General features: G+C 49.0%; 1 protein-coding gene across 2 annotated transcripts in view; it reads right to left on the bottom strand.

Moving 5' to 3' along the window:
• Alk (ALK receptor tyrosine kinase) overlaps nucleotides 1–27990 on the bottom strand; it is a 719717-nt gene that overhangs the window by 16154 nt on the left and 675573 nt on the right. For both annotated transcript variants that reach the window (NM_001169101.3, XM_087552352.1), the window contains 12 exons: nucleotides 22980–23111; nucleotides 22142–22286; nucleotides 20487–20669; nucleotides 19171–19269; nucleotides 18539–18691; nucleotides 16813–16917; nucleotides 15279–15465; nucleotides 13605–13695; nucleotides 13441–13505; nucleotides 11671–11800; nucleotides 8490–8587; nucleotides 2212–2304 (listed from right to left, as the gene is read on the bottom strand). In NM_001169101.3, the coding sequence (NP_001162572.1) occupies nucleotides 2212–2304; nucleotides 8490–8587; nucleotides 11671–11800; nucleotides 13441–13505; nucleotides 13605–13695; nucleotides 15279–15465; nucleotides 16813–16917; nucleotides 18539–18691; nucleotides 19171–19269; nucleotides 20487–20669; nucleotides 22142–22286; nucleotides 22980–23111 (1481 nt within the window). The remainder of the gene's footprint in view (nucleotides 1–2211; nucleotides 2305–8489; nucleotides 8588–11670; nucleotides 11801–13440; nucleotides 13506–13604; nucleotides 13696–15278; nucleotides 15466–16812; nucleotides 16918–18538; nucleotides 18692–19170; nucleotides 19270–20486; nucleotides 20670–22141; nucleotides 22287–22979; nucleotides 23112–27990) is intronic.

The raw sequence follows: 27990 nt of genomic DNA, 5'->3' as shown, positions 1-27990 counted from the left end.
AATCTACAAATGCATACAACTGGAGTATGGGCTGAAGTCTGAAGATAAGGGCTGGCTTTGGTTTAGATCTTAAGTGTCCCTAGAAGTCAGGTGCTATAGTCTTAGTCACCAGCCTGGAGTACTTCTGGGATGTAGTAGAGCCTTTAAGTTAGCAGTTTTCAACCTAAGGAGTGGGTCTCAACTCCTTTGGAAAACCTCTACTTCCAAAAATATTTGCATTGCAATTCATCACAGTAGCAAAATTACTGTTATGAGGTACCGATGAAGATAATGCTATGGTTGGAAGTCACCAGAACGTGAGGAACTGCAGTGACCGGTCACAGCGTTAGGAAGGTTGAAAGTCACTGCTCTGGGTGGTGGGGCATCTCAGAAGGCAGTTAGGTCACAGGAAGCATGCTCTTGAGGATGTGTGGACCACAGTCCAGTCATCCTCTTGTCTATACTTCTGTGAGGTCACCATGAGGAGAACATGGTGCCATGTGTTCCTGCCCCGATGTACTGTACCATAGGTTGGAGCAATAGAGGCAAACCTATGACCATAACTTAGGGCTCTGCAACCGTGGTCCAGAAGCAATATGTCCATCCCTTTAAGTTCACCTAGCTCAAGTGTGTGCCACAGAGATGGAAATCCTGACTTCCGGGAAGTTGTCAGAGAGGAAGACCCAGCAAGGAAGAAAGGGCCAGATAACACATGACACTGCTGTCTTGAAACTGGAGGCAATTCCCAATGTCCAGAGAAAGTACAGGAAGGGATGCAGAGACTTGGAGAGGCGGCTGTGATGGTTAGCGCTGATTCTCAGTGGAACAGGATCTAGAATCACCTGGATGATGAGCCTCTCTGGGCATGCCTACAAGGGATTGTCTTAAATAGGTTAAGTGAGGTGGGAAGACATACCCTGGGGGGGGGCGTGACATCATTACCTGGACTTGGGTTCTGGACTGGAAGAAGAAGAGGAGGAGGAGGAAGAGGAGGAAGGAAGGAAGGGGGAGAGGAGGAGGGGAGGGAGGGAGTGGGGGAGGAGGAGGAAGAGGAGAAGGAGGAGGAAGGGGAGAAGGAGAAGGAGAAGGAGAAGGAGAAGAAGAAGAAGAAGAAGAAGAAGAAGAAGAAGAAGAAGAAGAAGAAGAAGAAGAAGAAGAAGAAGTAGTAGTAGTAGAAGAAGAAGAAGAAGAAGAAGGAGAAGAAGAAGAAGAAGAAGAAGAAAGAAGTAGTAGTAGTAGTAGTAGTAGTAGTAGTAGTAGAAGAAGAAGCAAGTTGAGCATGTATTCATCTCTCTCTGTTTCCTGATTGTGGGTGTGATATGAGCAGCTACTTCAAGCCCCTACTGCCTTGACTTCCCCTACCATGATGGACTGTGCTCTTGAGCCATGACAGCAGCACTCTGTGTCTCAGGAGATGGGTTTTAATTCTCACCAAAGTCCTCTGTGGTTTCCAGATAATGTTATGCAATGCTCAGAGACTGAAAGCTCTATGTCCATGATCCCGCTTAGTTGCATTAATGAATGGGTTAATTATCGACCATGCAAAGACCAGCATGCTCATCCCACCCATCATGTCGGAGTTGTAAATAACTAGAAGGAAGAAGAAACTAAGATTGGGAGGTAAAGAGAGAAAGTACAACAGAACGACTCTATTTTATATAAAGACCCTGTATTCATTACTGTTATTATCATTATTTAAAGTGTTGAGGACCAAGACTGGAGCTCGTACATGCCTTACAAGTGTTCTATCACCAGGCTACAACCATCGTTCCTTCACTGGCAATTTTTATGTCGTTTTCAGAGTGGGACAGGGAGAAAACAGGAGCAAACAATGAAGCCAAGCTAGGTTGTATTTTGAACTCCATTTCGGAGTCTCTGACTGTGGGCAAGGCCCAGCACCCTGTCTTTCCTGGGGAGTTTGTGCCTATGAATGAATGCTACCCTAATGGTTTAGAATCTTTGCACGTTGAGGGGAGGGGGCGAGTAAGCTTTGCCCACGTCAGGCGTCCATGTTGTTCTCTGTGTTAGAATGTGGACAATAGCTCTGAGGGTTGGAACCTGAGGGATAAGACAAACCACGGTTCCCATGTCATGGAAGATTCTCGCTGAAATTCCTTGTGGAAAGCTAACTAGATACAGGTGATATTAGATATAAGCTGTCACAGGCGTCTGTCTGAGGAGACTGGCTGGTGGAGGAAGGTGTTGGTGGAGCAAGGCGATTAATCTCCTCACCTGTAGATATCTCGGGCCATCCCGAAGTCTCCGATCTTCGCTATCCTCCCAGCTCCCGGACAGGTCAGCAGACAGTTTCTAGCAGCAATATCGCTGGAAAGCAAAACAGATGAGGAAACGGGGTTCTTAATTTTATACATAAAACTTCCTAGTGTTGGTTGGTATTAGGAATTGCCTTCAGCAGTGACACAGTTTGGTCACTGGTGTCATGGCAACAGCCATACATTCCCAGAAGACCTTTTGGCTCAATTCGCACCTCCACCTGGGAATAGTTATGTCACATTCCAAATAAAAGGCAGATTTCCTCTGCCCTCATTCTCTCCTCTCTTCTCTCTTCTCTCTTCTCTTCTCTTCTCTTCTCTTCTCTTCTCTTCTCTTCTCTTCTCTTCTCTTCTCTTCTCTTCTCTCTTCTCTTCTCTCTCTCTCTCTCTCTCTCTCTCTCTCTCTCTCTCTCTCTCTCCCATTCCCCTTGTCCCGTTCTCCCATTAAATCTCACCACGTGGAACCATGCTGGTTTTGTGTGCTCTATCCGGATAGGCGAGGCCAATATTTAATAACAATGAGATTTTAATAACAAGACCTAGGATCTCCACCTTCGGTGAAATTCAAACAGTCCTTCCCTTCACCCTGTATTTATATTGTTATATTATCCTTCACTGTGACAGAGACAGCCATGCCGATTCCAGACCAGGATGAGGGGAACTGGTTGCAAAGTGTGGTGGCTTGGATGAGAATTGTCTCTTACTGGCTCATGTATTTGCACACTTCCTGGTTCCTGGTTGGTGGTGCTTTTGAGGGGAGGTTGTGAAATCTTTGGGAGGCAGAGGCTTGCCAGAGGCATCAGTAAGGGTGAACTTTAGAGCCTCACCCCACTTCCAGTTCACTCCCTGTGTTCACGGGTGAAGACGTAATGTCTCAGCTTCCGGGTGCTTCTCTTGTGGTGACGGACTCTCCCTCTGGAGTTGTAAGCCCAAATGAACTCATTCCCTCACAATTGCTTTTGAATATGGGTGCTTTATTTATTTATTTTTTTTAATCTCAGCAACAGAAAAGTAACTAATTTAACAATGCTTACTGAGATATAAGCAATGAAGTCATCTATAATTTAAAATAGAGCTTGCTGGTCTTCTGATGTGCGATAGGCACTGTTAAAGTCTAATTCTCATTACAATGTGCAGGGTATTATAATGATCCTCATTTTATGAAAAATCTAAGCTAAAGGCAGACTGCACAGGGGCATAAGAAACGCTATCTGGCTTTGGAATACCGTTCTGCATAGAGCACGGCTTAGTGGTAGTCTTTTGCCGGCAGTTTGAAGAAATGTTCAGAACACTATGACTTCAAATTCAAACAGGTTATCATACTTCCAAACATTTCTAGTTCTTTCTTATAATAACCGGTATCGTTCTGACACCTGTGAGTTTTATCTAGCGCCAGTGCTAAGCCCTGTAGCTGAAGAGTCACTTTTTCCAAGCTGAAAAGTTGGCACTCCGTTCCTGGGCTCCAGATGGCTCATTCCCCTGCAGCATGCCTCTGAGGCACCACTGCTGGACTTGTCCACCTTGACCCCAGACTGATTCTTCCCCATCAACATAGGTGTGGGAACAGAGGCTCCAGCCAGAAGTCTGGAATGTGGTGCTAATCATGTTAAAAGCCCTGTGCATAAAACAACCAGCAAGTACCTTCGAGAGCACAGATGGTGTTTTTATACTTCGAGTGGCTTCACGGAGGTTCTTATTCTTGGTTGAGGAAGAATTTGGAGGATAAACAACTGGCTAAGATGACGTCTAACAATTAGGATGGGCTGGGGGGGGGTTCTCGGTGGTGTGTAAGCATGTGGGTTGGAACTTAGTCTCCCCAGAACCCAATGCCAGGATGGTGGGGCGGCCTGCTTGCAATTCTAGCCTTGGAAGGTTAGACAGGGAGTCTCCACAGCAAGCAGGAGAGCGAGATGAGCCATGTAAAGACCTCTGTGTTTGACTGAAAGAGCCTGCCTCGGTGAATATGAAGGAAAAGAGATGGACTAATTCCTGACCTCAGTCTTGAGCCCCACATGGATGAGCACACATATGCATGCACCTACACATATATGCCCACATATATGGAAAACATGCATTATGCATACTAACACACACACACACACACACACACACACGCACATACACACTCCCATATCACATACCATTCCTCCCACACCACACACACACACACACACACACACGCACATACACACTCCCATATCACATACCATTCCTCCCACACCACACACACACACACACACTCCCCCATATCACATACAATTCCTCCCACACACCACACACACACACTCCCCCATATCACATACAATTCCTCCCACACACCACACACACACACATACACACTCCCATATCACATACAATTCCTCCCACACCACACACACACACACATACACACTCCCATATCACATACAATTCCTCCCACACCACACACACACACGTACACACACACACACACACATACTCCCCCATATCACATACCATTCCTCCCACACCACACACACACAAACACACACACACACATACACTCCCCCATATCACATAAATTCCTCCCACACCACACACACACACACACACACACACACACACACACATACTCCCCCATATCACATACCATTCCTCCCACACCACACACACACACACACACACACACACACACACACACACACTGAAGAAGCTCAGGAAGGTGGTGTGCATATTCTTAGTATTTGAAAGTATGAGACCTGAGAACCTGCATTTGCAGCTATTTTTGGCCAAACACAAGTCCTAGGCCGGCCTGGGCTACCTAGTGAGACCCTCTCCTTAAAAATAGTGCAAAAGGGGGATGGAGAGATGGCTCAGTGGCTAAGAGCACTTTCTGCTCTGGTAGAGGTCCTGGGTTCACTTCCCAGCAACCACACGGTGGCTCACAACCATCTGTAACTCCAGTTCCAGGTCTGACCTCCATAGCTACCAGATACACGCTATGCACATACATACATGCAAGCAAAACACTCATACTCATAAAAATGTAAGAAAAATAAAATAAAAGTTTAAATCTAAAGTATTTTTAAAAGTAGGATTGGGAATTAGAAAGGTTACAGAAAGATGGTCTGGGGTGAGAACCAGACGCTGTTAACCAATTCATAAGGCTGAAATTGAATTTTGAAGGAGCAGTGGTTCACAAAATACCCAAAGTGAAACTTAGAAAGCACAAAATGGCATCAAAATAAAGGAAAAACAATTAGCCATTAATTTTGAAGAGAAATATAATGAAGTGCGTGGGAAAACATTTACAACTCCCAAAAGGTCTGAACACGGAAGCGTGTGAGATCACTGCTTTAAAGGTGACTCTGAATTTAATGATAAGGAAATAATGCCAGCAGACCCACAAGGGATTGGTAAACAGCACATGCATCTTGAAATTTCATTAAACCATGTCCAAAAGCAACGAGTCTAGTGAAGAGAGAATGTGGGAGCGTGTGGCTGGTGAGGGGGTCTGCTCTGAGTTCAGAAAACGTGGCAGCCTGGGAATCTGCGAGGCAGGGTCAAGGGTGTTGGGCGAGGGAGAGTTACAAGGGTAACTGCTGTGGAGGGTCCCAGGAAACTCTTAACAAGTTGGAAGCTGCAAGAGGCACTTCCCTGATGCAAGATACCACAGGAGCCCAGGAGAAAAGCTCTGACAGAGGTGGGCAATTTCCAGACGTTTCCTTTCTTTTCAAATAGGTCATTCCACACGATCTTCACTTGACCTTTGACATTTAACTTCTTGAGGAGGACAAAATGAGAGGCTGGGGAGATGAAGCTAAAGAGCTTGCTGTGGAAGTGTGAAGAACGGAGTTTGGATCTCCCAATACGCACACAAAAAGCCAGGGGTGGTGGCTTGGATTGGTAACCTCGTGAGAGACCAATGTTTTGGGTTCAGACTCTATCTTAGAGAACCTGACCTAAGGTTGAACTCAAATTAACTAACAGGCCAGTACCTAGCACATCTCTAGGTTAGCCCAACCCTGACCCCAACACACACACACACACACACACACACACATGCACACGCACACGCACACGCACACGCGCACACACACACCCAATCTGCATCTAGCACCAATTTTCAGGTTACCCCCAGGGACCCCAACAAGACCAGAGTCTAGCACGAGTCTCCAGGTTATTCCCCAACAAATCCGCACCACCAGGCTATACGCCTGCCCCTGGCACTTCACTTTCTAACAACCACCAATCAGGAGGAAAGCAGAAGGTAAGTTTATGGTTAGGTTCCCAGCGCCAGCCAATTATGTTAAAGGCCATAGGAGCTGTCTCCTCCCCCACTTAGATGCTCGCTGAGTTAGTAACACTCACACTTCGCTTGTCATTTCCGAGAAAACCTTGTCCTGATGAGTTTGGGCTCTTCTCCACCACAACCATCCAGTGAGCAGTGAGTTGTCAGTGAGTTAAGCCCAAGCTTGACCACGTGAAGAAAGGACCCTACAGATCGGCTCTTGATTGGTCCTTTGGAGTCTACGAACTCTTCCTGGTACTACACTCACAATGGAAAGGCAGACACAGGCAGATCCCTGAAACTCCTTGTTGGACAGCCTAGCTGGAGTGATGTGCTGTGGGTTAAGGGAAGGACTCTGTTTTAACTAATAAAATGGAGAGGGATGGAAAAAGGCATTTGATGCCAGCCTCCGGCCTCCACATGTGCAAACACTTGCGCATATGCACATATATACATATGTACATACAGCCACACGAACATGAGTGCACTCCCTCCCCCACATGCTTACACACACACACACGCACGCACGCACACACACACACACACACACACACACACACACACACACACACACAAAGGGCAGCAAACTATCACTAAGATATCTCAGTCTGGTCTCCATGAACCATTTCTAGATCTGGAGGTAGGAGTTTTGGGAGACTGTGATCCTGTTTATCTCATCGGGATTATCACCATAAGGAGGCAGATTTCAGATTGTCAGTAAAGGAAATGATCCCTCAGTCACACTCAGCCGTCTCCACCAGCAGCAAAGGCAGACATGAAGACACCAAGGTGATATACAAATTGGTAATGGATGAATCTAGACTTAAAGATGTGGGAAGGGGGGCTCCAAAGGAGCTGATTTCCAAAGGGACACAAATTTGCCTCAATAGAGGCATGGTACAGCCCAGAGTTGAGGTTTATGGAATGTTTTGGGCACAATTAAAAGGGCAGCAGACTAGGTGGCTTTGGAAGGCACAGAGGACTGGTCCTGGCCGCCCCTCTGCGTCTGTTATTTCTCTTGATCAGAATGGTGGCAAGTGGGCAAAGGTCAGAACCAAGAGGGAGGACTGAGGGCTGAAGCAGTGCCTGGGCAGTGAGGGAGAAGCTGGCTTAAGAGAGGGTACTGACTAGTATCAGAGTGACTCTGGGAACTGGGAGAATCTCCTTCCTGACCTCTGGCTTCCTCTCTATCAAGGAGGAAGTCTGGCTTGTATACGTTTACACACGTCTCTTCTAAATGCACTCAGGGATCCTCTTTTCGACTCTGTGCCTGTGTGCGCTAATGGCCATGAGCATGCCTTAAATAGTTTAAAGACATGGGCTAATAAATAATCATGAGTTTGTCCGGCTATCATTGACTGAGCTAGGAGCAAATCATTAAGAAGAGCTTTGCAAAGAACCCAATAATACAGTTGGCTTTTCAGGTCTCAGATCAGCTGTGGGCAGCAGCCACGAGGGAGGAAACACGAGTCACAGTGATCCTGGGCATTGATTGTGAGTGTGTCAGAGCATTTAAACCCAAGGTTCAGAGATGACAGACGAAATGTCGCCGAGGTAAAGGAAACTATCATTAAGCTTCACTTCGGAGTATTTTAGAGAAAAATTAATTTACCGAGCCAGTATTTAGTGTCCAACAGTATGCTATGAATACAAGGATGAGTTGAAGAACCCAGTTTCTAGGTAGGGGAAGCTCAAGGTGATACATGGCTTGAATGTACAGGCAGGAGGACCATGGGAGGGCTGAAGTCGCTCACCAGCTTCTAGCTAGCTCCTCTGGGCAAGCATGGAGATTTTAGGAACTCACTTTACCCAGGGACAAGAGATGCCTTGGGAGGCAGGTCCCCTTTTAAAGATGTTTCACCCAAACAATTCTGGAGAGAGCCTGAGTCTACTCTTAAAAGGGAGAGATTTGCTCTTGGGACCAACAGGAAACTGACCAACAGGGAAACATTCAGGAAGCTCCGAGGAGATGCAGGCCACTGACTCACCGGTGGATAAAGTGATTTTCCTCCAGGTACTGACAGCCACAGGCAATGTCCCGAGCTACGTGCAGAAGATCCAACATGGCCAGGGAGGTGGGCTGGTTCTGTGGGAAGACAAGAGGCCCACTGATGAGGGAAGGTGGGAAATTGGTTCTGTTTGTGAGGAGGCTGAGGCCAATCACGCTGCACTACCAGGGGCTTACCCCTTTAAAAACCATTCGCTTTGCCCCAAACGTGGTCAAGCATCCATCTTTATGAATAGCCCCCAGGTGAGTCCAAAGTACAGCCAGGGCTGGGGATGTCTGGGCCACAGGAATCCAGCAGGGCAGACAATTCTTGCTCTTTAATGTATTCTACATATTTTACCCCAGAGTTCATGGGTATGCTACAACCTGACGAAGCAAACCTGGGAGAAAACCAATGGAGAATAATGTTTCTTCTACTGTAATGTCTTGCAGTGGTCTGTGTATTTATTGCATTTCCCCATTTGTGCATGTGCGTGTTTGTGTGGGTGTGCACATGTGGGTGTGTGTGCATGTGTGTGTGTGTGTGTGTGCATGTGTGTGTGCAGGTGGTTGTGCATATGTGCATATTAGAGACCCCAGGTTGAAGTCAGGAACCACTTGCTTTCATTTTACAGTCATTGAGGCAGGGTTCTCAGTTGCACCCAGAGCTCATCAATATGGCTAATCTCTCATCGAGGCAGGGTTCTCAGTTGCACCCAGAGCTCATCAATATGGCTAGTCTCTCAGTGAGGCAGGGTTCTCAGTTGCACCCAGAGCTCATCAATATGGCTAATCTCTCATTGAGGCAGGGTTCTCAGTTGCACCCAGAGCTCATCAATATGGCTAGTCTCTCAGTGAGGCAGGGTTCTCAGTTGCACCCAGAGCTCATCAATGGTAGTCTTGTCAGCCACTTGTTGGCTCTAGAAATCCCATCTTGATCTTCTGTGGCTGGAATTTCAGGCATGTTTCATGAGGTAATGCAGGGACACAAACTCCAGCCCTTGTGTGGCAAGTACTTTAACCACAAATGTTTTAACTATTGAGCTATGGCCTTTAAACATGGGGCTGGAGAGATGGTTCAGTGGTTTAGAGCACTGGCTGCTCTTCTAGAGGACCTGGTTTTCAGGATTTATGTAGCAGCTCACAATCATATGTAACTCCAGCGCAATCTGATGCCCTCTTCTGCAGGAACTCCACACACATGGTGCACAGACATACATGCAGGCAAAACACCCATACACATAAAAGAAAATAAATAAATTAAATCAGTAAAAGTGTTTTAAACATTAATTTTCTTTAAGGTCTTGGCCTAAATTGAATTTCAAAAGGAAAACCTTGTGTAAAGTGCTGGGTGACACAGAGCAACATCAGCTGCTCCCCATGAAGCCTCTTCTGTGTAAGAGCATCTGTGGGCACTCCCCTCTCAGCCTCATGACAGGGTCATGAAGGTGATCCCCCATCTCGATCTAAATGCCTAAATTGTTTAGTAGTGTGCCACCATCCAGTGTCATATCTATGTCACCATGTTCTTGTCCTGTGTTTATTGTACCCATGTTCCCAAATAAGCTGTGAGGTCTTCAGGACCTGGCTTCTGGATACAGAAATCATCAATGGAACAGATGAATCTAGAACGCTGACTGGATCTCAACCTGAGGGTTGAAAGGCCCTTTCATGGGGTCGCCTACCAGATATTTACATTATTATTTATAACAGTAGCAAAATTACAGTTATGAAGTTTCAGTGAAAATAATTTTATGGTTCACCATGACATGAGGATCTGTATAAAAAAGGGTTGCAGCATTAGGAAGGTTGAGAACTACTGATCTAGAGGAATTCAGGCCTGGGATCCAGCAAACTCCAGACCTAGAACCCACCCCTTCTCTAGTACCCTCGTTTTTTTTATCCCAAGTACCTGGGCTATCCCTCTGCGTCGTCTGTAACGATTCACTGGTTCACTACAAGTCACATTCCCTTCTCATAGTCAACCAAACACTTGGAGTTAAGCTGCCTTTGTGACACCAAGCGCATGGAGGGACCCCAACAAACCCTCCAGTTCCCCAGGAAGCCGTTGCTCAGAGATGTCAGCAGTGGGGGGAAGGGGAGACTCTGGAGGGCAGTGCTCCAATCTGTAAAGCTGCTCCCCTGGGCCAGCATGGCAGGAAGGACAGCTTATGTGGAGTGCGCAGAGGAAGGCCAGTGAACAGGGTGACTGCAGGGCCACCTGGCTGTGGTTTCGTGGACACTTGGATGTGTGGTTAGCACCCAAAGGAAAGATGTCACCAAGATTAGATTCGATGGATGGGATCAAAATTCTGAAAAAGGGGGTTCTCTCAAGAGCACCCCTCAGATGGTGCCTGGTGTTAAGATCAGAACAGACAGCAGCCTCCACACTAACCTTCCCTAGGGTGGCACTGTAGGGGTCAGAGAGTGAAGGCACCAAGGATCTGTTTCTCCTGCCTGCTGTGCTGGGACAATGGTCTGTCTCCATGAGCTCTGCCAGCAACTCCGCCGAGACCCTCAGGGCAAGGGCAGAGAAAGGACAGGGGCCTTGCTGGGTGGCAGTGGCAGGTGAGAGAACTCAGTTTTCATCTGCACAGATGCTAAGGCCAAAGAAAGTGAGGCTGCCCCGTGTTGTATGATGCCTGATGGCCATGCAGGGGTTAAAGGCTGGGCTTCATGGATGTACCTTAGAGTTTTTCACAAGTTCTGTCCCTCATACAGGACACCACAGGCATACATACTACCTCCTAGGTATTCCAACATGATGTTGTCATTGTCATTATTATTATTGTTGTTATTATTATTATTGTTATTATTATACTGAAAACTACACAGTCAGGGTGCTGCCTATTATATTTGTTTTTGAGAAGAGATCAGTGGGTTCGGAATCCTCGGATGGAGAGCCAGTGAGTGACACAGTTAGCATGCAAGTCCCTCTCCGAGTTTGCTGGTCCAGAGTCATCAGGTCATGAGTCAGGTTATTGAATCTATCGTGTAGGGCTTGTACAGTCTCCTTAGGTTCTCGTCCACCATCCACTCTCTGTCCATTCGATTCTGACCATTCTCTTCATGACGAAACCCCAGGGCTGACTCCTAGGAGCCCATCAAGCAAGTACTTCCCTTGTAACCCACTCCCCCGGACATGAGCCCTGGGAGCCATGAGAGAAGACGCTGTCACTCACCGGGCGAGGACGTGTCTCCCTGAGGAAGGACTTGAGGTCTCCACCAGCCATGAGCTCCAGCAGGATGAAGCGGGGCAGGGCTTGCAGACTCACCCCGATGCAGCGGACAATGTTCTGGTGGTTGAATTTACTACAGGGCAGAGGGCATAATCGAATTTAACGAAGCCAGGTCTGGGACCATCAAGAAAAGCAGGGCAGAGAGTCATGGTTTCAGCAACCATGCCATGACGCTATATTCTATAAATATGGGTAAATATTCTATAAATAGGGGTCTCTGGTTGAACTTGAAGTAAACCTCCCTGGAGAGATGCATACATTGAGCAGGCTTGGCAGGAGCTGAATTAACAGGGAAGGATTCTGTTGGAGTCAGAGGACTTTGAGGTGACAAAGTACATGTATGTGTACTTTGCATGTGTGAGTGTGTGCATGCCCCGTGTGTGCACATGTGTGTATATTTGCATGTGTTTGGTGTATGTTTATATGTGTGCATGTGTTTGTATGTGTTTGTGTGTATGCATGTGTACACATATTTATATGTATGTATGTGTTTGTGCATGTGTGTGTGTATGCGAGTGTTTGCATGTGTACAGATGTTTTTAGAGTTTGCCTGTGTGAGCACTGCTACATGAATTTATACCTGAATTCTCTAAGGAAGGTCTCAGGCAGAAGTTGGAGGAGTGGCTTCTGAAAGGGAGATCGTGTGACCTGTGTGGTGACAGTCTGTGACAGAGTGTCAGGGGGAGAGATGGCCCACTGATCTCCATAGTCTTCTGAAGACTCCACATGGGCAGGGACTGATTAGGACCCAAGGTCCTGAGATTTGGTTTATCTTGTCATTTTAGGATATGCAGAACAGTGGGGCTAGGAAACCCCAGATGGACACACACACACACACACACACACACACACACACACACACACACACTCTGAGTTGAAAGACTGGTGATTATATGCTGAAATATATCCATTTATTACTACCTAGTAGGAATACTACATGATTAAGCTCTCCTTCTATGTAATCTTATACGTTTTAGGTTTTATTTATTACTCTTATATGACATATATAACTAGAAAATAAATATTATTTTTTAAAGCAAAGTGCTATCCTGGCAGTGTGTCTTCCACACGTTCCAGAGCCTATAAATGTATCACTCAGACAGCTTTTGGCTGTATTCTTGCTGCTTCAACCTGGACCACTCCAGGCCACCTCCCCGGGTCAGGATGTTTGGAGGCATCATAGCGCCAGAGACATCTGTGAGCCTCCTTCAGGTCACAAGGACAACTGTCTGCCTCCTCCTTCAAGAGACCTGAATTGCTACCCCCAGGAAGTTCCTGGTTTCAATGCAGGCCTGCCTTATCTGTTAGGGTGCAGCCCTTGTCATTGTCGATGTGGGGTATGGTGGTCGGCTATCTTTCATTGGTTTCCTTACTCTATGTCCAAGGACCTCAGCTCTGGAAGAGTCACTTGGGGGGGGATGGGGTGGGAGATACCATCTAATGCAAGAATGCTTCCTTAAGTGAGGAATGGGAGCCAATGGCTGGCACTAGGAAGCTGGGGAGGCATGGTGCTATCAGTAATTAGGCCACTCAGATCCTTCCTGAGATAATCATGGGCGGTTGCTCCACTTCAGGGGTCCTTCCCGTGGTTGTGTGGGTAGGGGGATGTTGGGACCAACATATATCCAGTTTCCTCTAAAGATCCCCATCCATTAGAAAGATCTTTCTATGCCTTGAGGGGTCGGGGGAGAGGCTGGGCCTCTGTGCCTTTACCTGATGATCAGAGCTTCCATGAGGAAGTCCAGCTCATCTTGCTCTGAACACACTTCCGGCAGCGTCTGGAAGGTAGGGTGGGAGGAGAAGGTGGCTGTGAGCTGTGGCTGTAGCCCACAGGGACCTCAGGCTAAGGCTAGGCGGAAGGTGGAGCCACCCCTCACCTTTACAGCCACTTGTAGAGGGCTTGGGTCATTGGGCATTCCAGATACCTGGCCTTCATACACCTCCCCAAATGCGCCATGGCCTAGGCCCCTGTACCAAGAAGACAAGACAAGTCACAGTTAAGTGAGCCACAGGCAGCTGGGGACCTGGAGATCAGTGTCACATTCAGTGTACACACACAAGAGGAAGGGTGACCACTCGGGAGTTACACCTTCAGCTTGGCTTCACTATGTCACCCTGGCCTCCATTTCTCTTCTCTTCTTTCTTTCCTTTCTTATTTAAATTACCTTATTTTATTTTTTAAACTGAAAGTGAGTATATTTTCATACAATTTATTCATATTATGGTTTCCCCTTCCCTAACTCCTCCCAGATCACCCACCCACCTAAAGCCACCCCCTTTATTTCTCTCATAAAAAAAGCAAAACAGGAATCTAACGTAACAACAACAACAACAACAACAACAACAATACAAAATCCAAACAAACCAGTCAGAATAGGTCAAAACAAACAGAAAACAAAACAAAAACAAAAAACCTGAAGAAACTCAGAGACACACACATTCATACACACAAATCTAAAAACACAAAACTAAAAACCATAATGCACAAGTAAAAGACCTGTAAGGTAACAAGAAGAGGAGGAGGAAGAGGAGAAAGAAAAAGAGGAGGAGGAGGAAGAGGAAGAGGAGGAGGAAGAGGAGGAGGAAGAGGAGGAGGAAGAGGAGGAGGAGGAAGCAACAGCAGCAGCAGCAGTAGCCCAGGTAAAGCATTATGAGTTAGAAAACCTCTAAAAAATACCATCGAGTTCACTTTGTGTTAGCCACCTACTGCTGGGCATGGGGCCTGCCCTCAAGTGTGTTCGTATAGCCACCGAGAATGTTGGAGAAACTAATGTTCGCACTGTTATTGGGCCTCCATTTCTTTATCTGCTCTGGTGAGAACAGGTCTGCTAAGGTTTGAGGTTCACACGCAGAAAAGCAATCCTGACTATGAGGAGAGGAAGTGATTCAGATGAGGCAAGGTTGTTAAGGTGGAGCATCCCATGGGCGGGTCCTGGTAGCTTAGGGTGCCCACTCTGTCTTTGCAAGCAAGAAGGTCATCACCAGATACAGTCACAGACCTCGGGTTCCTAACTCTGAGACAAATCGAACCTCTTTTCTTCATAACTACCCATCCTGTGGCATTGTGTGATAGCACACAGAAAATAGATCAAACACAGGTCTAACAGGGATTCATGAAGATGATCAGATGTTTATTCTCTTAACGAAGAGTTAGTGAGTCCTTGGTGTCTGCTAGGGACAAAGGTGAGGGATGACTCATATCTGGAAGAGGGCGATACTTCTGGGAACAGGGGCAGATGATTGACAGATCCTCGCTGTGGGGTGTCGTGGTGGATGACAGAGGAAATCATGAGTTCTTTGGATGCTCAGAGAACAGAACTGGGGCCAGGAGTCTTCTGAACTTTGAGAACTTGATTTATCCTTTTCATTTCATAAATTTCGTGAACACACAGGGTGCTGAAGCAAGCAAACATTCCCATGAGCCTATGGACACTAAGCATGTCTCCCCGAGAGGCCGGGGCTGTACCCGGGGATGGCTGTTCAGGCTCCCTGTGGCTAGAGGAGGCCATGGCACAGAGAACCCAGCCCTGGGACAGAGGCAGGAAGCTCACCGGATGAGGGTGATGTTTTTCCGAGGCACCTCCTTCAGGTCACTGATGGATGAAGTCTTGCCAGCAAAGCAGTAGTTGGGGTTGTAGTCTGTCATGATGGTCGAGGTCCGTAGCTTGCTCAGCTTATACTCAGGGCTCTGCAGCTCCATCTGCATAGCTTGCAACTCCTGGTGCTTCCGGCGGTACACTGCGGACAGATGGGTGTCGGCTGTGAGGGGGTCTGGACCAGGTGAAGCTCAGCAGAGGCCACCTCTTCCAGACCTTGACCTCTCAACTTTCCCATCACCGTTAACAACACTAACAGAGTGATTGAGCGTGTCAGAGTATTCCTTCTCCATGGAGAACAAGCGTGACACTTAAAATCACCTAACTGGCATATTTTTTATTGTGTCACACAGGCACGGGGTTTTGTTAACAGACTGACAAAGCAGTTTAGGGGATAAAGGGTTTTCTTTGGCTCACAAGTCCAGGGTATAGTCCATCATTGTGGGGAAGTCAAGACAGTGAGAACCTGAAGTGGTTTGGTCACATCTAGTCAAGAGCAGAGAAGAAAGGCACGCCTGGATTCACCTCACATTCTCCCTTTTAAATGCAGTCCAGTAACCAAACCTGGGGGTTTAGGGAGGTGTTGCCACTTTTAGGGTGGGTCATCTCATGTCACTTAACACAACTAAGAAAATCCTTCACAGACATGTATATGGGTCACCTAAATTAGATAACTCGTCACTGAGATGATCTTCTCAGATGATTCTAGACTGGGTCAGATTGAAAACTAAAACTAACCCCTAACAGATGGACGTGCCAGGATTTTATTGGGGAGATGGCTGAGATCCATTAGACACGAAGGAACAAAAGGAGGTTAGTTAGGGACCTTGCGAAGGTCACACAGCAGAGGGATGTTTTAGAGAGTTTCTTGGGGGGCATTTTGGGACCCAGGATGGCCATCAGAGGTACCTCAGGTCTCCTAGGAATGAGTCTGCCTGCATACTTCTGGGATATTCCCTGTGCCTGGCTCCTGTCTCTGCTTATCTATCAGAGCATTGTACAGCTGCATGGTCCACATTGAGCACAGACACAAGGTCCTGTCGCACAGACATATCCGGCCTCTGTGACGGCCTACCTTAGTTGGATGGAAGGTACCCAGAAACCAGTTAAATCTCTGGCTAGTATGGCTTGAGCCACATATACACAGGGGGTGGCCCCAGCCAGGACCAGAGTTCCCTCAAGCACAGAAGAGCTGACACAAAGATGGGGTGCAGGAAAAGCTTTCTCTATCGTGTTGGGCACTGAAGGGTTTCCATCTCCGTGAACAGTCAGAAGGCCATGCAGAGTCAGAGATCAGCATCAGAGACTCCTCTCTGAAACTGCGGATCCTCTGGTGGGTAGAGGGTTGATGGTTCTGCTCTCACTTGGCCCACCCAGGTCTGGGACCTATCAGGGCAGGGTGACCTTGGTGTCCATGAATATCCTTAGATGCTATCCTTGCGGGACTTGCTTTGTCCCCTCAGAAGCACTGCTGCTCTGGCGTACTCACCAATCATGATGCCGGAGAATGCCAGAACGAGAGCGGCCACCAGGGCAGAGGTCACGACGGAGAGGATCAATGAGAGCGGCAGGTGGGGTTCCGGGGTGGGCGACACTGGAAGACAGGTCCCGATGGGGCACTGACCACCATGCTGATTCTCCTCTGAGCAGGTCCCAAGTCAGAAATACCCTCCCCAGCTGGAAAAGCCACCTGCTGTTCCCAGTCTCTGGAGATCTTTTCACACCTCCCTTTTCAGGGGACAATGGACCCTAAGCAGGCTCATCCTGGTCTCACAGGCTCCCAGCAGTAGCTTTGGGGTAGAGGGAAAATTCAACAGGGATGAATATCAATCTTGGGTGTCGGTCCCCAAAATCAGCTGCACAAGGATGGGATGCGGACAGAGGGGGAAAACAGGAGTGGACATGGAAGAGACTTGGGAACCTTAGGGGACTGATTCCATACTCAGGAGGACCCAGAAGTAAGGTCCCTTGGTGACACCCTCAGGAGTGAAATTGTTTCTTATGGCCTTAGAACAGGAGAAGGCCCTGTGAGCCCCATCCTGGCCAGACTGAATGCATTCTGTTCACAGACTACCCCTCCCTTTCCTTCCTTCCCCTCCCCTCCCCTTCCCTCCCCTCTCAATCCTTTCCTTTTCCCTTCCCCTTCCATTTTCTTTCCTTCCTTCCCCTTCCCTTCCCTTCCCTGTCCCTACCTCTACTCCTTCCCCGCTTCCCTTCCTCCTCTCCTCTCCTCTCCTCTCCTCTCCTCTCCTCTCCTCTCCTCTCCTCTCCTCTCCTCTCTCTTCCCCCCCTTCTTCTCCTCTTGTCCTCTCCTCTTCCTTTTTCTCTTTCTTCTCCCATTCTTTCCCCTTCCCCTCCCCTCCTTTCCTCTTTCCTTTCCTTTCCTTTCCTTTCTTCCTTTTCTCTTCCTCCTCTCTCCTCCCCTTCCCCATCCTTTCCCCTCTCCTTCCCATACCTTGTTTCTTTACTATATATTTTTTTCTTTTCCTTTCTTTCCTCCCTCCACCCACCTTCTCCCTTTGGACTGAAGTCGGGTCTAGTGTATACCCTGAGCTACATCCCCAGACCTTTGTGTAGTTTTTACTTTGAGACAGGGTTCTTGATTAAGTTACTCAGGCTAGCCTTAAATTCCTCCGTAGCCCAGTCAGGCCTTGATGTTTCCACTCTTCTGTCTCCACTGGGGTCATAGGCCTGTGCTTCTGGGTCTGGCTTGGAACCTGTGTGTCTCAAGGGAGACTTGGCGCATGTGCAGAGGAGGGGCTCTGGGATGGAAGCAGGCTTAGACTCTGTGTGGTCAGAACAAAAGCTACTGAATATGGACGAGACTCAAAAACAAACGCATCCTCATTGAACGTGTGTACTAAAGTCTGTGTCCAGTCAGGAACCATACACAGGAAGTTCAAAGTCACAGGGCCTGGCTCTGAAACTCCTCAATACAGGGGTGTCTTCGGAGGGCCGAGGTCCCCATGATAGGTACTTGAGTGACACGGGATGTTTGGCCCGTTGGTAGAGATGCCTCAGGTTTTGCTCCCTGGGTTTGGTAAGTTTGTAGGCAATTCTGAGACTGCCTCAGGTGCCCTGCCCTTCACACAAGGTCTCTTCGCTCAGTTTTCAGAACGTGAATGAGCGACAGACAAGACGCTTAGAAAACAACTGGGCTCCTTCAGTTGGCTTAAGCTTTGCCCTTCCTCCCCTCCCCCATTGCTGTCCCTTACCAATGCAGGAGACACCATCGTCAGCCAGCACGGTCCCATGGTCACAGAAGCAGATGACTTTGTGGCTCTCGGGGTCCATGTGACATTCGTCTACCTCACAGTGGCTGCAGTTTAGATAGTGCTTGATATTCACTTCCCCATGGCCCTCCATCACTGGTGACAAGGAGGGAGGACAGGTCTCAGGCTGAACACGAAGATCCATCGCCCTGGACCCTCGGGTCCCTGCCCTTGAACTTTATCTCCGGCTGCTTGCTATGGATTCTTGTGGTCCCTGTCTAGGTCCCTCTGCGGCTGAAAGCACATCTCCATGCTTTGGGTGAGTAGAGCTGTGGCTGAGGATGTGTGTCTGTCTGTGTGTGACAGACTGGCATTCAGGACCCTGGCGCTGGTACACGTGTTCTAGCTACTCTTGTGTCATTTTCCTGCCCTGTCTGGTGGTCCATGCTCTGCCTCTCTGCCTAAATTCAGCCACATACCCCCAACTTCCACACAATATGTTGAGGTGAGCTGTGGGGAAGACTTGTATCTGCAGATGGTCCACAGCCACGCCTCGGCACGCCTGACCCCACATAATTTGCAGGTTGGTGGGAGAAATGGCTTACGTTTGTATCGTCACCTGGTAGAGGGGGTACCTTTTAAGGCCGGGGTATACAGGATACCCAATGGACTGATGAAGGAAACCCCATCTTCCCCATCCATTTCGGGGTCATTGTTTGATGCTGCGTTGCCACCTGTGGCAAACCAGAGAAGAGTTGAACCCCAAAAGGTGGGTGCCCAAATCTCAACACTCAGGCACATCAACAGGCATGCAATTCTGGCCAAAGCTACGGGTCACTGGGGGCCTGTGGAACAGGGAGGTGTGGAGGGAAGGGAGGTTTCAGGCACAGCAGCTGTACATTGGTTTAACTCTGTAGATGCCGGGTGTGTGGGGCCAATCTCTCCTCTGGGTTGGAGTCAGATCATCCAGGGAGTCTCACACTGCGGAGGCCTCCGTACTAAGTAGCAGGCACGCAAGAGTCTAGAAGGTGCTAATCTCTTGAGGTTGGGGTGCATTCTTGTGGCTTAGAGAGTTGCTTGGGTTGTTTGGGGGTCATGATGGGATCTGGGGGTGGGAGGAGATGAGCCACTGTGCCTTCAGGCTCCTGTCCCTCCTTTCATCTGGGACTGGGTGATCTTGGGGTTCTCCCTGCCCCAGGGTCCTCCCATCCACCCAAAGCTTAGAAAGGAAGCTTGTGTGGTTAGCACAAGCGTTTCCCACACAGCAACAAAGCAAAACACAGACACGAAGAACGTCACAGTGCTGGCATGCAGTGTGTCCTAATCTGGGGGGAGGGTAGGGGTATCATCTGCCAGTCTCTTAGCTGCAAACTCTTCCCAAGGCCATGGAGGAATCAACGGGAGGCTGTTCGGTGCAGGGCTGGGTCTGAAGCTGCCTGCAGTGGCTTCTGGGTGTAGTTTTCACCCGCATGAACAATACTGCTCTCAAGCAGCTAGTGGGCTGGACAGAAAGCTGAGAGGGAGGAGCCCGTGACACCGTAGACCAGGCTTGGCTTTGCTGGCTTAGCCAGGCCCCTCAAATAAGCTGTAGGGGCTAGAAGAATCTGGTCTTCGGGGCTGCCTGGTCCTTGGGTGGTTCATGGAACCTTAGGGGAAGCCAAACGCTTTTATGTTCAGCTTTGAAAGGGGAGCGTGAGTGGGGGGATGGGAGGGATCAAGGATCACGTAGGATCTTGATGCCATAGCTACACAAGCCTGGAGGAAGGATGCTGGCTCAGAAGCCAACACCCTACCTCTGGCGGGCCCAAGCCAGGCAGAGGGGAGGGGAGCGTGCAGTGACGTCACAGTCTACACTGGGGGGGGGTGCGGTGGGAGCGGGAAGGTGACAGGGAGGGAGGAGCCTAGGACTAAGAGGGGGAAGAGTGACACCTAGAACGCGAATCATCTTTACCTATATATCCTCCGCCTCCTCCACCTGAGGAGCACCCCCCTCCACCCCCTCCGAAACCCCCTCTTGTCTCCCACCCCCACTTCTTCATGGCCTGGGGGCAGGAATGTCCTCCGGCGGCGCCCTCCAACAAAGACTTTCCGGCCCAGAGCAAGGAAGTGTTATCATTCCAGCCGCCTCCACCACCTGCGGGAGAGAGGAGACGAGGCTCTGGAGGGGGCTGGCGGTACCGGAAGGAACTGAACCGGAGCTGAGGAAGTTAGAAGGGGGATGTGGTGGTCTTTGAGGGCCATTCCCACTAACTGTGTTCCAGGACCCGGCTCATTACGGAGCTAGGAGCTAGGAGTAGCGAGTCATTGGCGCTAGTGACACCTCTTAAACCACAGCACGTGCCTATAAAGTTGTTCCTTGTTTTCCTGCTTCCGGAAAGACAGTGCACTTCAGTAGAGACTTGGGGGACACTGCGGACAGGCAGAATGATGACGGAACATCTCAGAGAAAGTGAAGGATCACTTTACTGTTTCCATTCTAACAAGTCTCTGCCGCCAACTGCTGGGCCCCTGCCAAGGTCACTGCACTAGTTCCTGGCAGGGTCAGGCTCTATTTAGTCCCAAGGGTTTCACTGTTTGCTGGCTGTGAAATCCAGGCCATTGCCTCCTCATTCTGAGCCCCACCCCCCCACCCCCATTTCCCCACCTGGAACTTGAAGATAATAAAGATTGAAATCGAAATGTCGAGGGTAGTAGATGTTAGAGCTACCGGACTGAGCTCAGAAACATTCTTCAAGTGCCAAGTGTGGGCTAGTTAAGTCTGACAGGAAGAAAACTTGTCTACTAGCTGCCTTGTGCCAGGCTCAGCCTGCTTCGGAGTTGTGGAGAAGATAGGCAGGGAGTGGGGTAGTGCCCGATGGTGTTGGCAGCCGCTTAGCTGTGCTTCAGGAACTTCTGGGGCTGCCTTATGGTCTTGGAAAGGGGATTAACCAGCAGAATTACACTCTGTGTACGGCCACTAGCACTTGATTACAATGAATGTCTCCTGCTGGTCCTTGAGAGTCCAGTGCCCATTCCACCTCCTTGTTCCACACAACATTCTAGGAGACATCGAATCCAATGACTCCAGGAGATGACCTCAGTGGGCCCTGGAAACCCATGCAGAAGGAACCGAGTCAGCATATGAGTGGCTCTCCTGGGACTGTAAGAGGTAACCTGCCAGGTGGAATCTTCTGGATGAACTCCTTGGTTGAGGTCCTCCAAGCCCAGAGAGGGCAGTATAGTAAAGAGACAGACGGGATGGGGCTTCCGAGAGAGCTGATTCGATGCTAGTAACTGGGAACCGAGCTTACAGTGAGGCTCAGATGAGGGACACACTCCAATTCACAGCAATGGCAAACAAATCTGAGTTGAGCCCCCTTCTGCCCCTTCGCAGGCAAGGCGTGCAGGTTTTGTCAGCTCTAGAAACTGGAGGGTTGGGGTCCCGCGCCTCCATAGGGTTATTCAGCAAGCCTCAAGCCTGCAAGCTAGCTTCAGAGGCAATGAGGTCCCCTCCCCTGCACCCCCCCAACATTGGCATCAATAAGAATAGCTCCCAGTACTCATGGCCCAGTGACTACTATTCCTTCAGGGTCCCTGGGAAATTTCTGGTAGAGGGCGGGGCTTTACCTGCGGCTCCGGAATTGCCGTTCAGCCCTAGAACTGAGGAGTTATTCTCCAGTCTCTCTGGGTGGAACGTTTCTGTCTTGGCCCCATAGGCCCTGCCACCACCGCCGGCCGCAATAATCAGGGGCACGGGCACGCCGTCTTTCATCTGCCCAGGGGAGACATTCGGAGATGAAGAGACCAAGCTGGGCGAGCGTCAGGGAGACCCTCTGCCCCAGCTTAAATGTTTCAACTTAACAATTTGCAGGGCAGTGGGGTGACTTGCCCATCCGTGGAGGTTTGAGGGTCCCGAATTGATGTTATAGTAACTCCCCCTCTGTCTAGCTTTCATATCAGTTGGGGTTCAACCGGTGATACAAACCCACCAGGGTCCGCATCTCTTAATAGGTTACAAATGAGCTGGGATGGATCCTGGAGGGTCTTCCCAGCAGCCCCTTCCCTGGAGTTAGTGTTGCTGGTGATTAGAAGCAGGTTTCCCCTCCTCCTTCTTCAGTCCTCTCTTGGATCTCCACAAGTTCAGGAATAAGCCCCTAACAGCATTCATTGTCTCCAGGGAGAGCACCCGGTTGGAAACCTGCTTACAATCATGGTCTGGCTTTGATAATGTTAAAAAAAAAATGTCTGCTGGGCCTGGCTGGCTGAGAAGCCCAGAGGTTAAAAGGCAAAGTTGGTTACCCTTTCTCAGGCAGACAAACCCACCCACCCTCTGGGCTATTGGTTCCCATAGTTAACTCAGCATAGACCATCCCAGGGGGTTCTGTTTAGCTTTGTTCTGGGGCTATAACACCACAGTGTGCTCCAGCCATTGCTACAGCCTGTCCTTGAACGGAGAAGACCTCACCTTAAACACGTAGGTGGCTCCACCCCCACCTCCTCCTCCTCCTGCCCACTCGTGAACGCTTCTGTTCACTCGGATCTCTTCTTCTATCACATTGTTCTCGCCGACACATACTTTCTGGATTAGTTGGTTTGCCTGTACGAACAAAGACCGCCTTATTAGGTTTGAGTCCCAGTCAGGGACCTTGTGTGCTTACGGTAGGATCTGATCACCTCTGGAAGGCTTATGGTCGAATTGAGGAGTCAAAAATGAACACACACACACACAAACAATGATCACGTTGACCAGTGGGGCCAGAAAGGCTGGCTTGGATGCAAATGTTATTGTAAGCTGAGGGATGGATTGCAGTCAGGGAGGACTGCCTGCAGGAGGTGACTTCTGGGTGGGCTGTAGAGTATGGGGAGAGTTTCAGCAGGGACAAGGAATATTCAGGTCATTCCAAGAGGGAAGAGTAGCATGACCTACAGGAAAGAAGGTAAGTGGGGAGTGCAGGGAAAAGCTTAAAGGGCTTGGGTAGAAAAATCCAGCTTAGTCCAGAAGGCCCAGTTAGAATCTTGTGGCTACCCAGAAGGGATGCTAAGACCCTGGGAAGTGAGGCTGGAGGGCAAATACAGATTAAGTGAACAGCCAGGTCAGGGCAGGGGCCCTGTGGTGATCAGTGCTGGACTTGAGTGTGAAAAGCCATTGAAATCTGTCTGTCTCTGTCTGCCTCTCTGTCTCTCTGTCTCTGTCTCTCTGTCTTTGTCTCTCTGTCTCTCACACATGCACACACACATTCTCTCTCTCACACACACATTCTCTCTCTCTCTCTCTCTCTCTCTCTCTCTCTCTCTCACACACACACACACACACACACACACACCCTCTACAGTTCTGGAAGGTTATGAGAAGAATTGAAAATAAATACAGAACAAATAAAACCCATTGTAGAATTTCCATTCTCAGCTCACCTTTGGGAAAGTCACCCCCCACCTTATACATATTATTATTCCCATCTAATGTCCTTTTCCTTGTTTCTAAAAATCTCTGGCATGTAGCCCCTGGTAGAGTCCCCTGCCTGCCATGTAGAAGAGGTTGTGGGCCCTGGAATCTGATAGCTAGGTTCATCATCACTTCGAGTGACTGCCGCTGTGATTCTCAGGTGTGGGATGGGAACGGTGCCATCACAGGTTGCATGGATGTGCAGACTGGGGCTAATATTGTGTGCCACACATATTAAGGATGGATAGGTGGCTGAATTAGTATCTCATCGGATTCACCTCTGGGCCCCTCAGGCCTCTGGGGATGTGGAGGTTTCTGGGATTATGCTGGGATGTCTGTCACATAAAATCCTGGAATCCTGGGAGGAAGAGGCTACTGCCTGAAGACTGCTCACACCTTCCGTGGCCACCGCAGCTCAGATGAATTCTCGAAACACCAGCCTGACCTCAGAGGAAAATGACTTCTCTTACACTTAATGGAATAAAAGCCAATAAAACATCAAATTTTCATCAAACGCTGCTGCATAACCAGCCGGTGGACGTGGCAATCCATCTTGAGCCACTCCTCATGCTAAAGTATTCAGGAGTGTCGGCAGTGGGTACCCGGGAAACTTCCAGATAAACAGCCGAGATGCAATTTGTTTTATGGCATTTTAGATTTAATGATGGGAAATAATTTGACATTTCTTAGGGTGGATTTAGTGTGCACGGAAAGCTCTGGACTGCTGGAGTAGAGCTAGCATTTCTCCCCGGTATGTGCAGCTATAGCCAGGGCTGCAGGAAGACTGCTGGGTGGGTGGCCCTGGACAGGAACGGGTGACACTCAGAGGCTGCTGGGTCCTGGGTGAGGGAGAGAGGATGGGGGCTGCCAGTTGAACAGTACTTTGATGAGACCCTCAGGGTCCCAGACTTGCCTCCAACTGTAACTCAAAGGGCTGTCCAGAGTGAACCAGCAGAGCTGAAAAGATCAGCTTCCAGACCTGTCTCCCCTTCTCTCTCTCCTCTGGCGGCTAGCAGTGTGACCTCCACACCCTGGAGGTGCCTCTTTCTGAGAAATGATTCTGGAGACTGCTGGTATAGTGCGGGGGCAAGAGCAGTGGAGCTCGAGGATGGCCTGTCCCATGTTCCTGTCCCATGCATCCCTTAAATTGGGGCAGAGGATACCTAAGAGGTGACCTGTTCTCAGCAAGCATCTCTCTGACCTAGCAAGAGCCGCTGGTGGAGATGGCGTACTTCTTCACCCAACTCGTAGGACCCTCCTCCCACCCCCTAAGTCCTACCTCCTGTTAGAAGAATCCTTTTCCTTCTAACCTCTAAATAGCGAGACCCAGGGCACATCCTTGGTTTCTCTTCTCTATCTGGACCACACCACAAGCAACCTCAGCTCATGATCTCTATGTTGATTTAGGTCTTCCTCCCTGGATCTCTTCTAAGCCCCAGCAGTCTGTCTGTGTTGCCCATCTGCCATCTCCCATAGATACTTTGTTGTCTACGGGATCTCGGTAGTCAGTGTGCTGACCGTGACCTCCTCACCTTGTCCCCAAACCTACTGTGTGTGTGTGTGTGTGTGTGTGTGTTTTAAGACAGTCTCACTTGTAATTGGGGCTAGCCTGAAACTCAGTATGCAGGTCCAGCTGACCTCCAACTTGTTGGGATTACAGGAATGAGTCCAGCCCAAGCTGTCCCTTCTGCAGTACCCTTTGCCAGGTGACCACAGCACTCAGTTCTTGGAGTCACTCTTGACTTTTCTTTCTCCCAGTTCCTCATGTAATCAGGCAGGAAGCCCTTTCGGATTTCATTTTCCAAGTGTGCCCAGTATCTAGTCAGTTTCCATCACCTCCACTTAGACTACATGGTCCAAGCCACCAGCATCTCTTGCTGGGTGAATGCAGTAGTCTTTGAATCTGGTGCTTGCCTCTTCTCTTGTCCCCATGGGATCCAAACTTCATGGTGCAGCCACGGTGAGACTTTGGAGGGATACCCTTCATAACTCTATTTGGCTTTGAGGATGTGGGATGTCATCACAGCGGCCTGTCCCAGCCTGTTCCCTTGGCCCTCACCTCTTAGTGACCCCTTTTGCCTTCAGCCTCTCTCCTTGGGTGCACAGGCATGCTACCAGCCCAGGGACTGAGGCTGGCCAAGTCTTTCTCTCCTCACTAGAATAAGTGTGTCTTATGTAAGATCTTTCTCATTCATTGAATGTCCCTATTTCCGAGGAGGGTCGGATGGCACACACAGGTACTCAGTTCATGTTTGTTGAGTCATTTTGAATGAACAGAGGATGGCCTGGCTAATGCACTGGCCTTCCTGGTGTTTCCTGGGTAGGGGTATGGGGCTTAGCAATTAGGTCAGTGATTTTGCCATCTAGGGGGCATCTGGGATTTTCAGGAGATGTTTTTTTGATGGTTGTTGCTGAGGATATGGTTGGCATCAAGTGGTGGAAGATGAGGATGCTACTGAATACCATATACGACATGGAAGAGGTCCCTCTGAATACCATATACGACATGGAAGAGGTCCCTCTCTGCTGTAAAGAAGTTCTGCTCTAAAATTCCAACAGTGCTTATGTGGAGGAAGCCTGATTTGGGCTCATGTTGTGAGGCAAGGTCTGGTAGGAAATAGGCTCTCTGTGTGTCTGTGTCTGTGTCTGTGTCTGTGTCTGTGTCTGTGTCTGTGTCTGTGTCTGTGTCTGTCTCTCTCTGTCTCTCTGTCTCTCTGTCTCTCTCTGTCTCTCTGTCTCTCTCTGTCTCTCTCTGTCTCTCTCTGTCTCTCTCTGTCTCTCTGTCTCTGTCTCTCTCTCTCTCTCTCTCTCTCTCTCTCTCTGTGTGTGTGTGTGTGTGTGTGTGTGTGTAAAGGGGTGTTTTCCAGCAGCTGCTAGAGCAGACTTCCTGAGCCCAGAGCTTGAGATAGCCAGGCATCAGGGTAGAGAGCCTCCCACAGATATACAGTTAAGCTGGCTAAACAGCAGCTTGATTCTTTTTTTTTTTTTTTTTTTGGTTCTTTTTTTCGGAGCTGGGGACCGAACCCAGGGCCTTGCGCTTCCTAGGCAAGCACTCTACCACTGAGCTAAATCCCCAACCCCCAGCAGCTTGATTCTTAAAGTTCACTTCATTCTCAGTTTTTCCCCCAGTGAAAACTGGAGGCAGAGATGATGCTTGAAGACAGGTCCTTCTCTCCTAAGGACCCACAAGGAGAGGGCAGGAGGACCCATAACCTTCTTCCCATGCTCGAGTGTGCATGGTATGCCTGGCCCAACCAGCAGAGGGCGCTTCCCCTTGCTTATGCCTGAGATGGCCTCCTCCTGCCCTCTTGGGAACTGTCCCTATGTATGCCCAAAGTTTGAGAACAAGTAGGTTGATTAATAAGAATGATAAAGTGCAGCAACCTAGAGGAACAAGTAGATTACAATTGAATTAAAAAAAAAAAAAAAGAGGACATAGTCCCGTGAAAAGACATAACTGATTACAATCCAATCAAGTAAAAGTCCCTTGCAGAAGTCAATGCAATCTTTCTGCTTAGATGAAAGAATTACATTAGCACTCAATAAATTCCTGTGAAAATTACAGCAGCCTGTAATTTAATGACTTAATATATTATAACAGCCTGCAGATTCCTGATTATGGCTCCTAAATAAAAGTTGGAGTAGAGGCATTTCTCAGACTGGAGTTTGTACCCACCAGCCTTGGTGCTCTGGCTTCCTGTTACCGGAAAGAGGGGTGGAAGTATGAGGTGGGGGGGCGGGGCGACGGAGGGGCTCTCAATTGCTCTCTCCTGAACTCACAGCCTGGCACCTGGCTCTTTGGAGCTGAGTTCCGTTTGTGGGATTGAACAGCTTTCTTGGCCGGTCCTGCTCCCTAATTGGCCCCCTGAGGCTTCTGGGACGACTGTTGGAGAAGGTGCTGTGCCAGGGACTGGGACCCAGGTCTTTGCCTGAGATCTACTCCTGCAAAGCTGTGCCGCAGACTGACCCAAGCATCTTGGGGCCTGAATTCCTGCCAGCAGGGTCATCAGTGGCAAGGTTTTAACCACCCCCT

This window comes from Rattus norvegicus, chromosome 6 (assembly GCF_021556685.1).
Source record: "Rattus norvegicus strain SHRSP/BbbUtx chromosome 6, alternate assembly SHRSP_T2T, whole genome shotgun sequence".
Classification (NCBI taxonomy): domain Eukaryota; kingdom Metazoa; phylum Chordata; class Mammalia; order Rodentia; family Muridae; genus Rattus; species Rattus norvegicus.
This window is presented reverse-complemented; position numbering and strand designations above follow the sequence as displayed.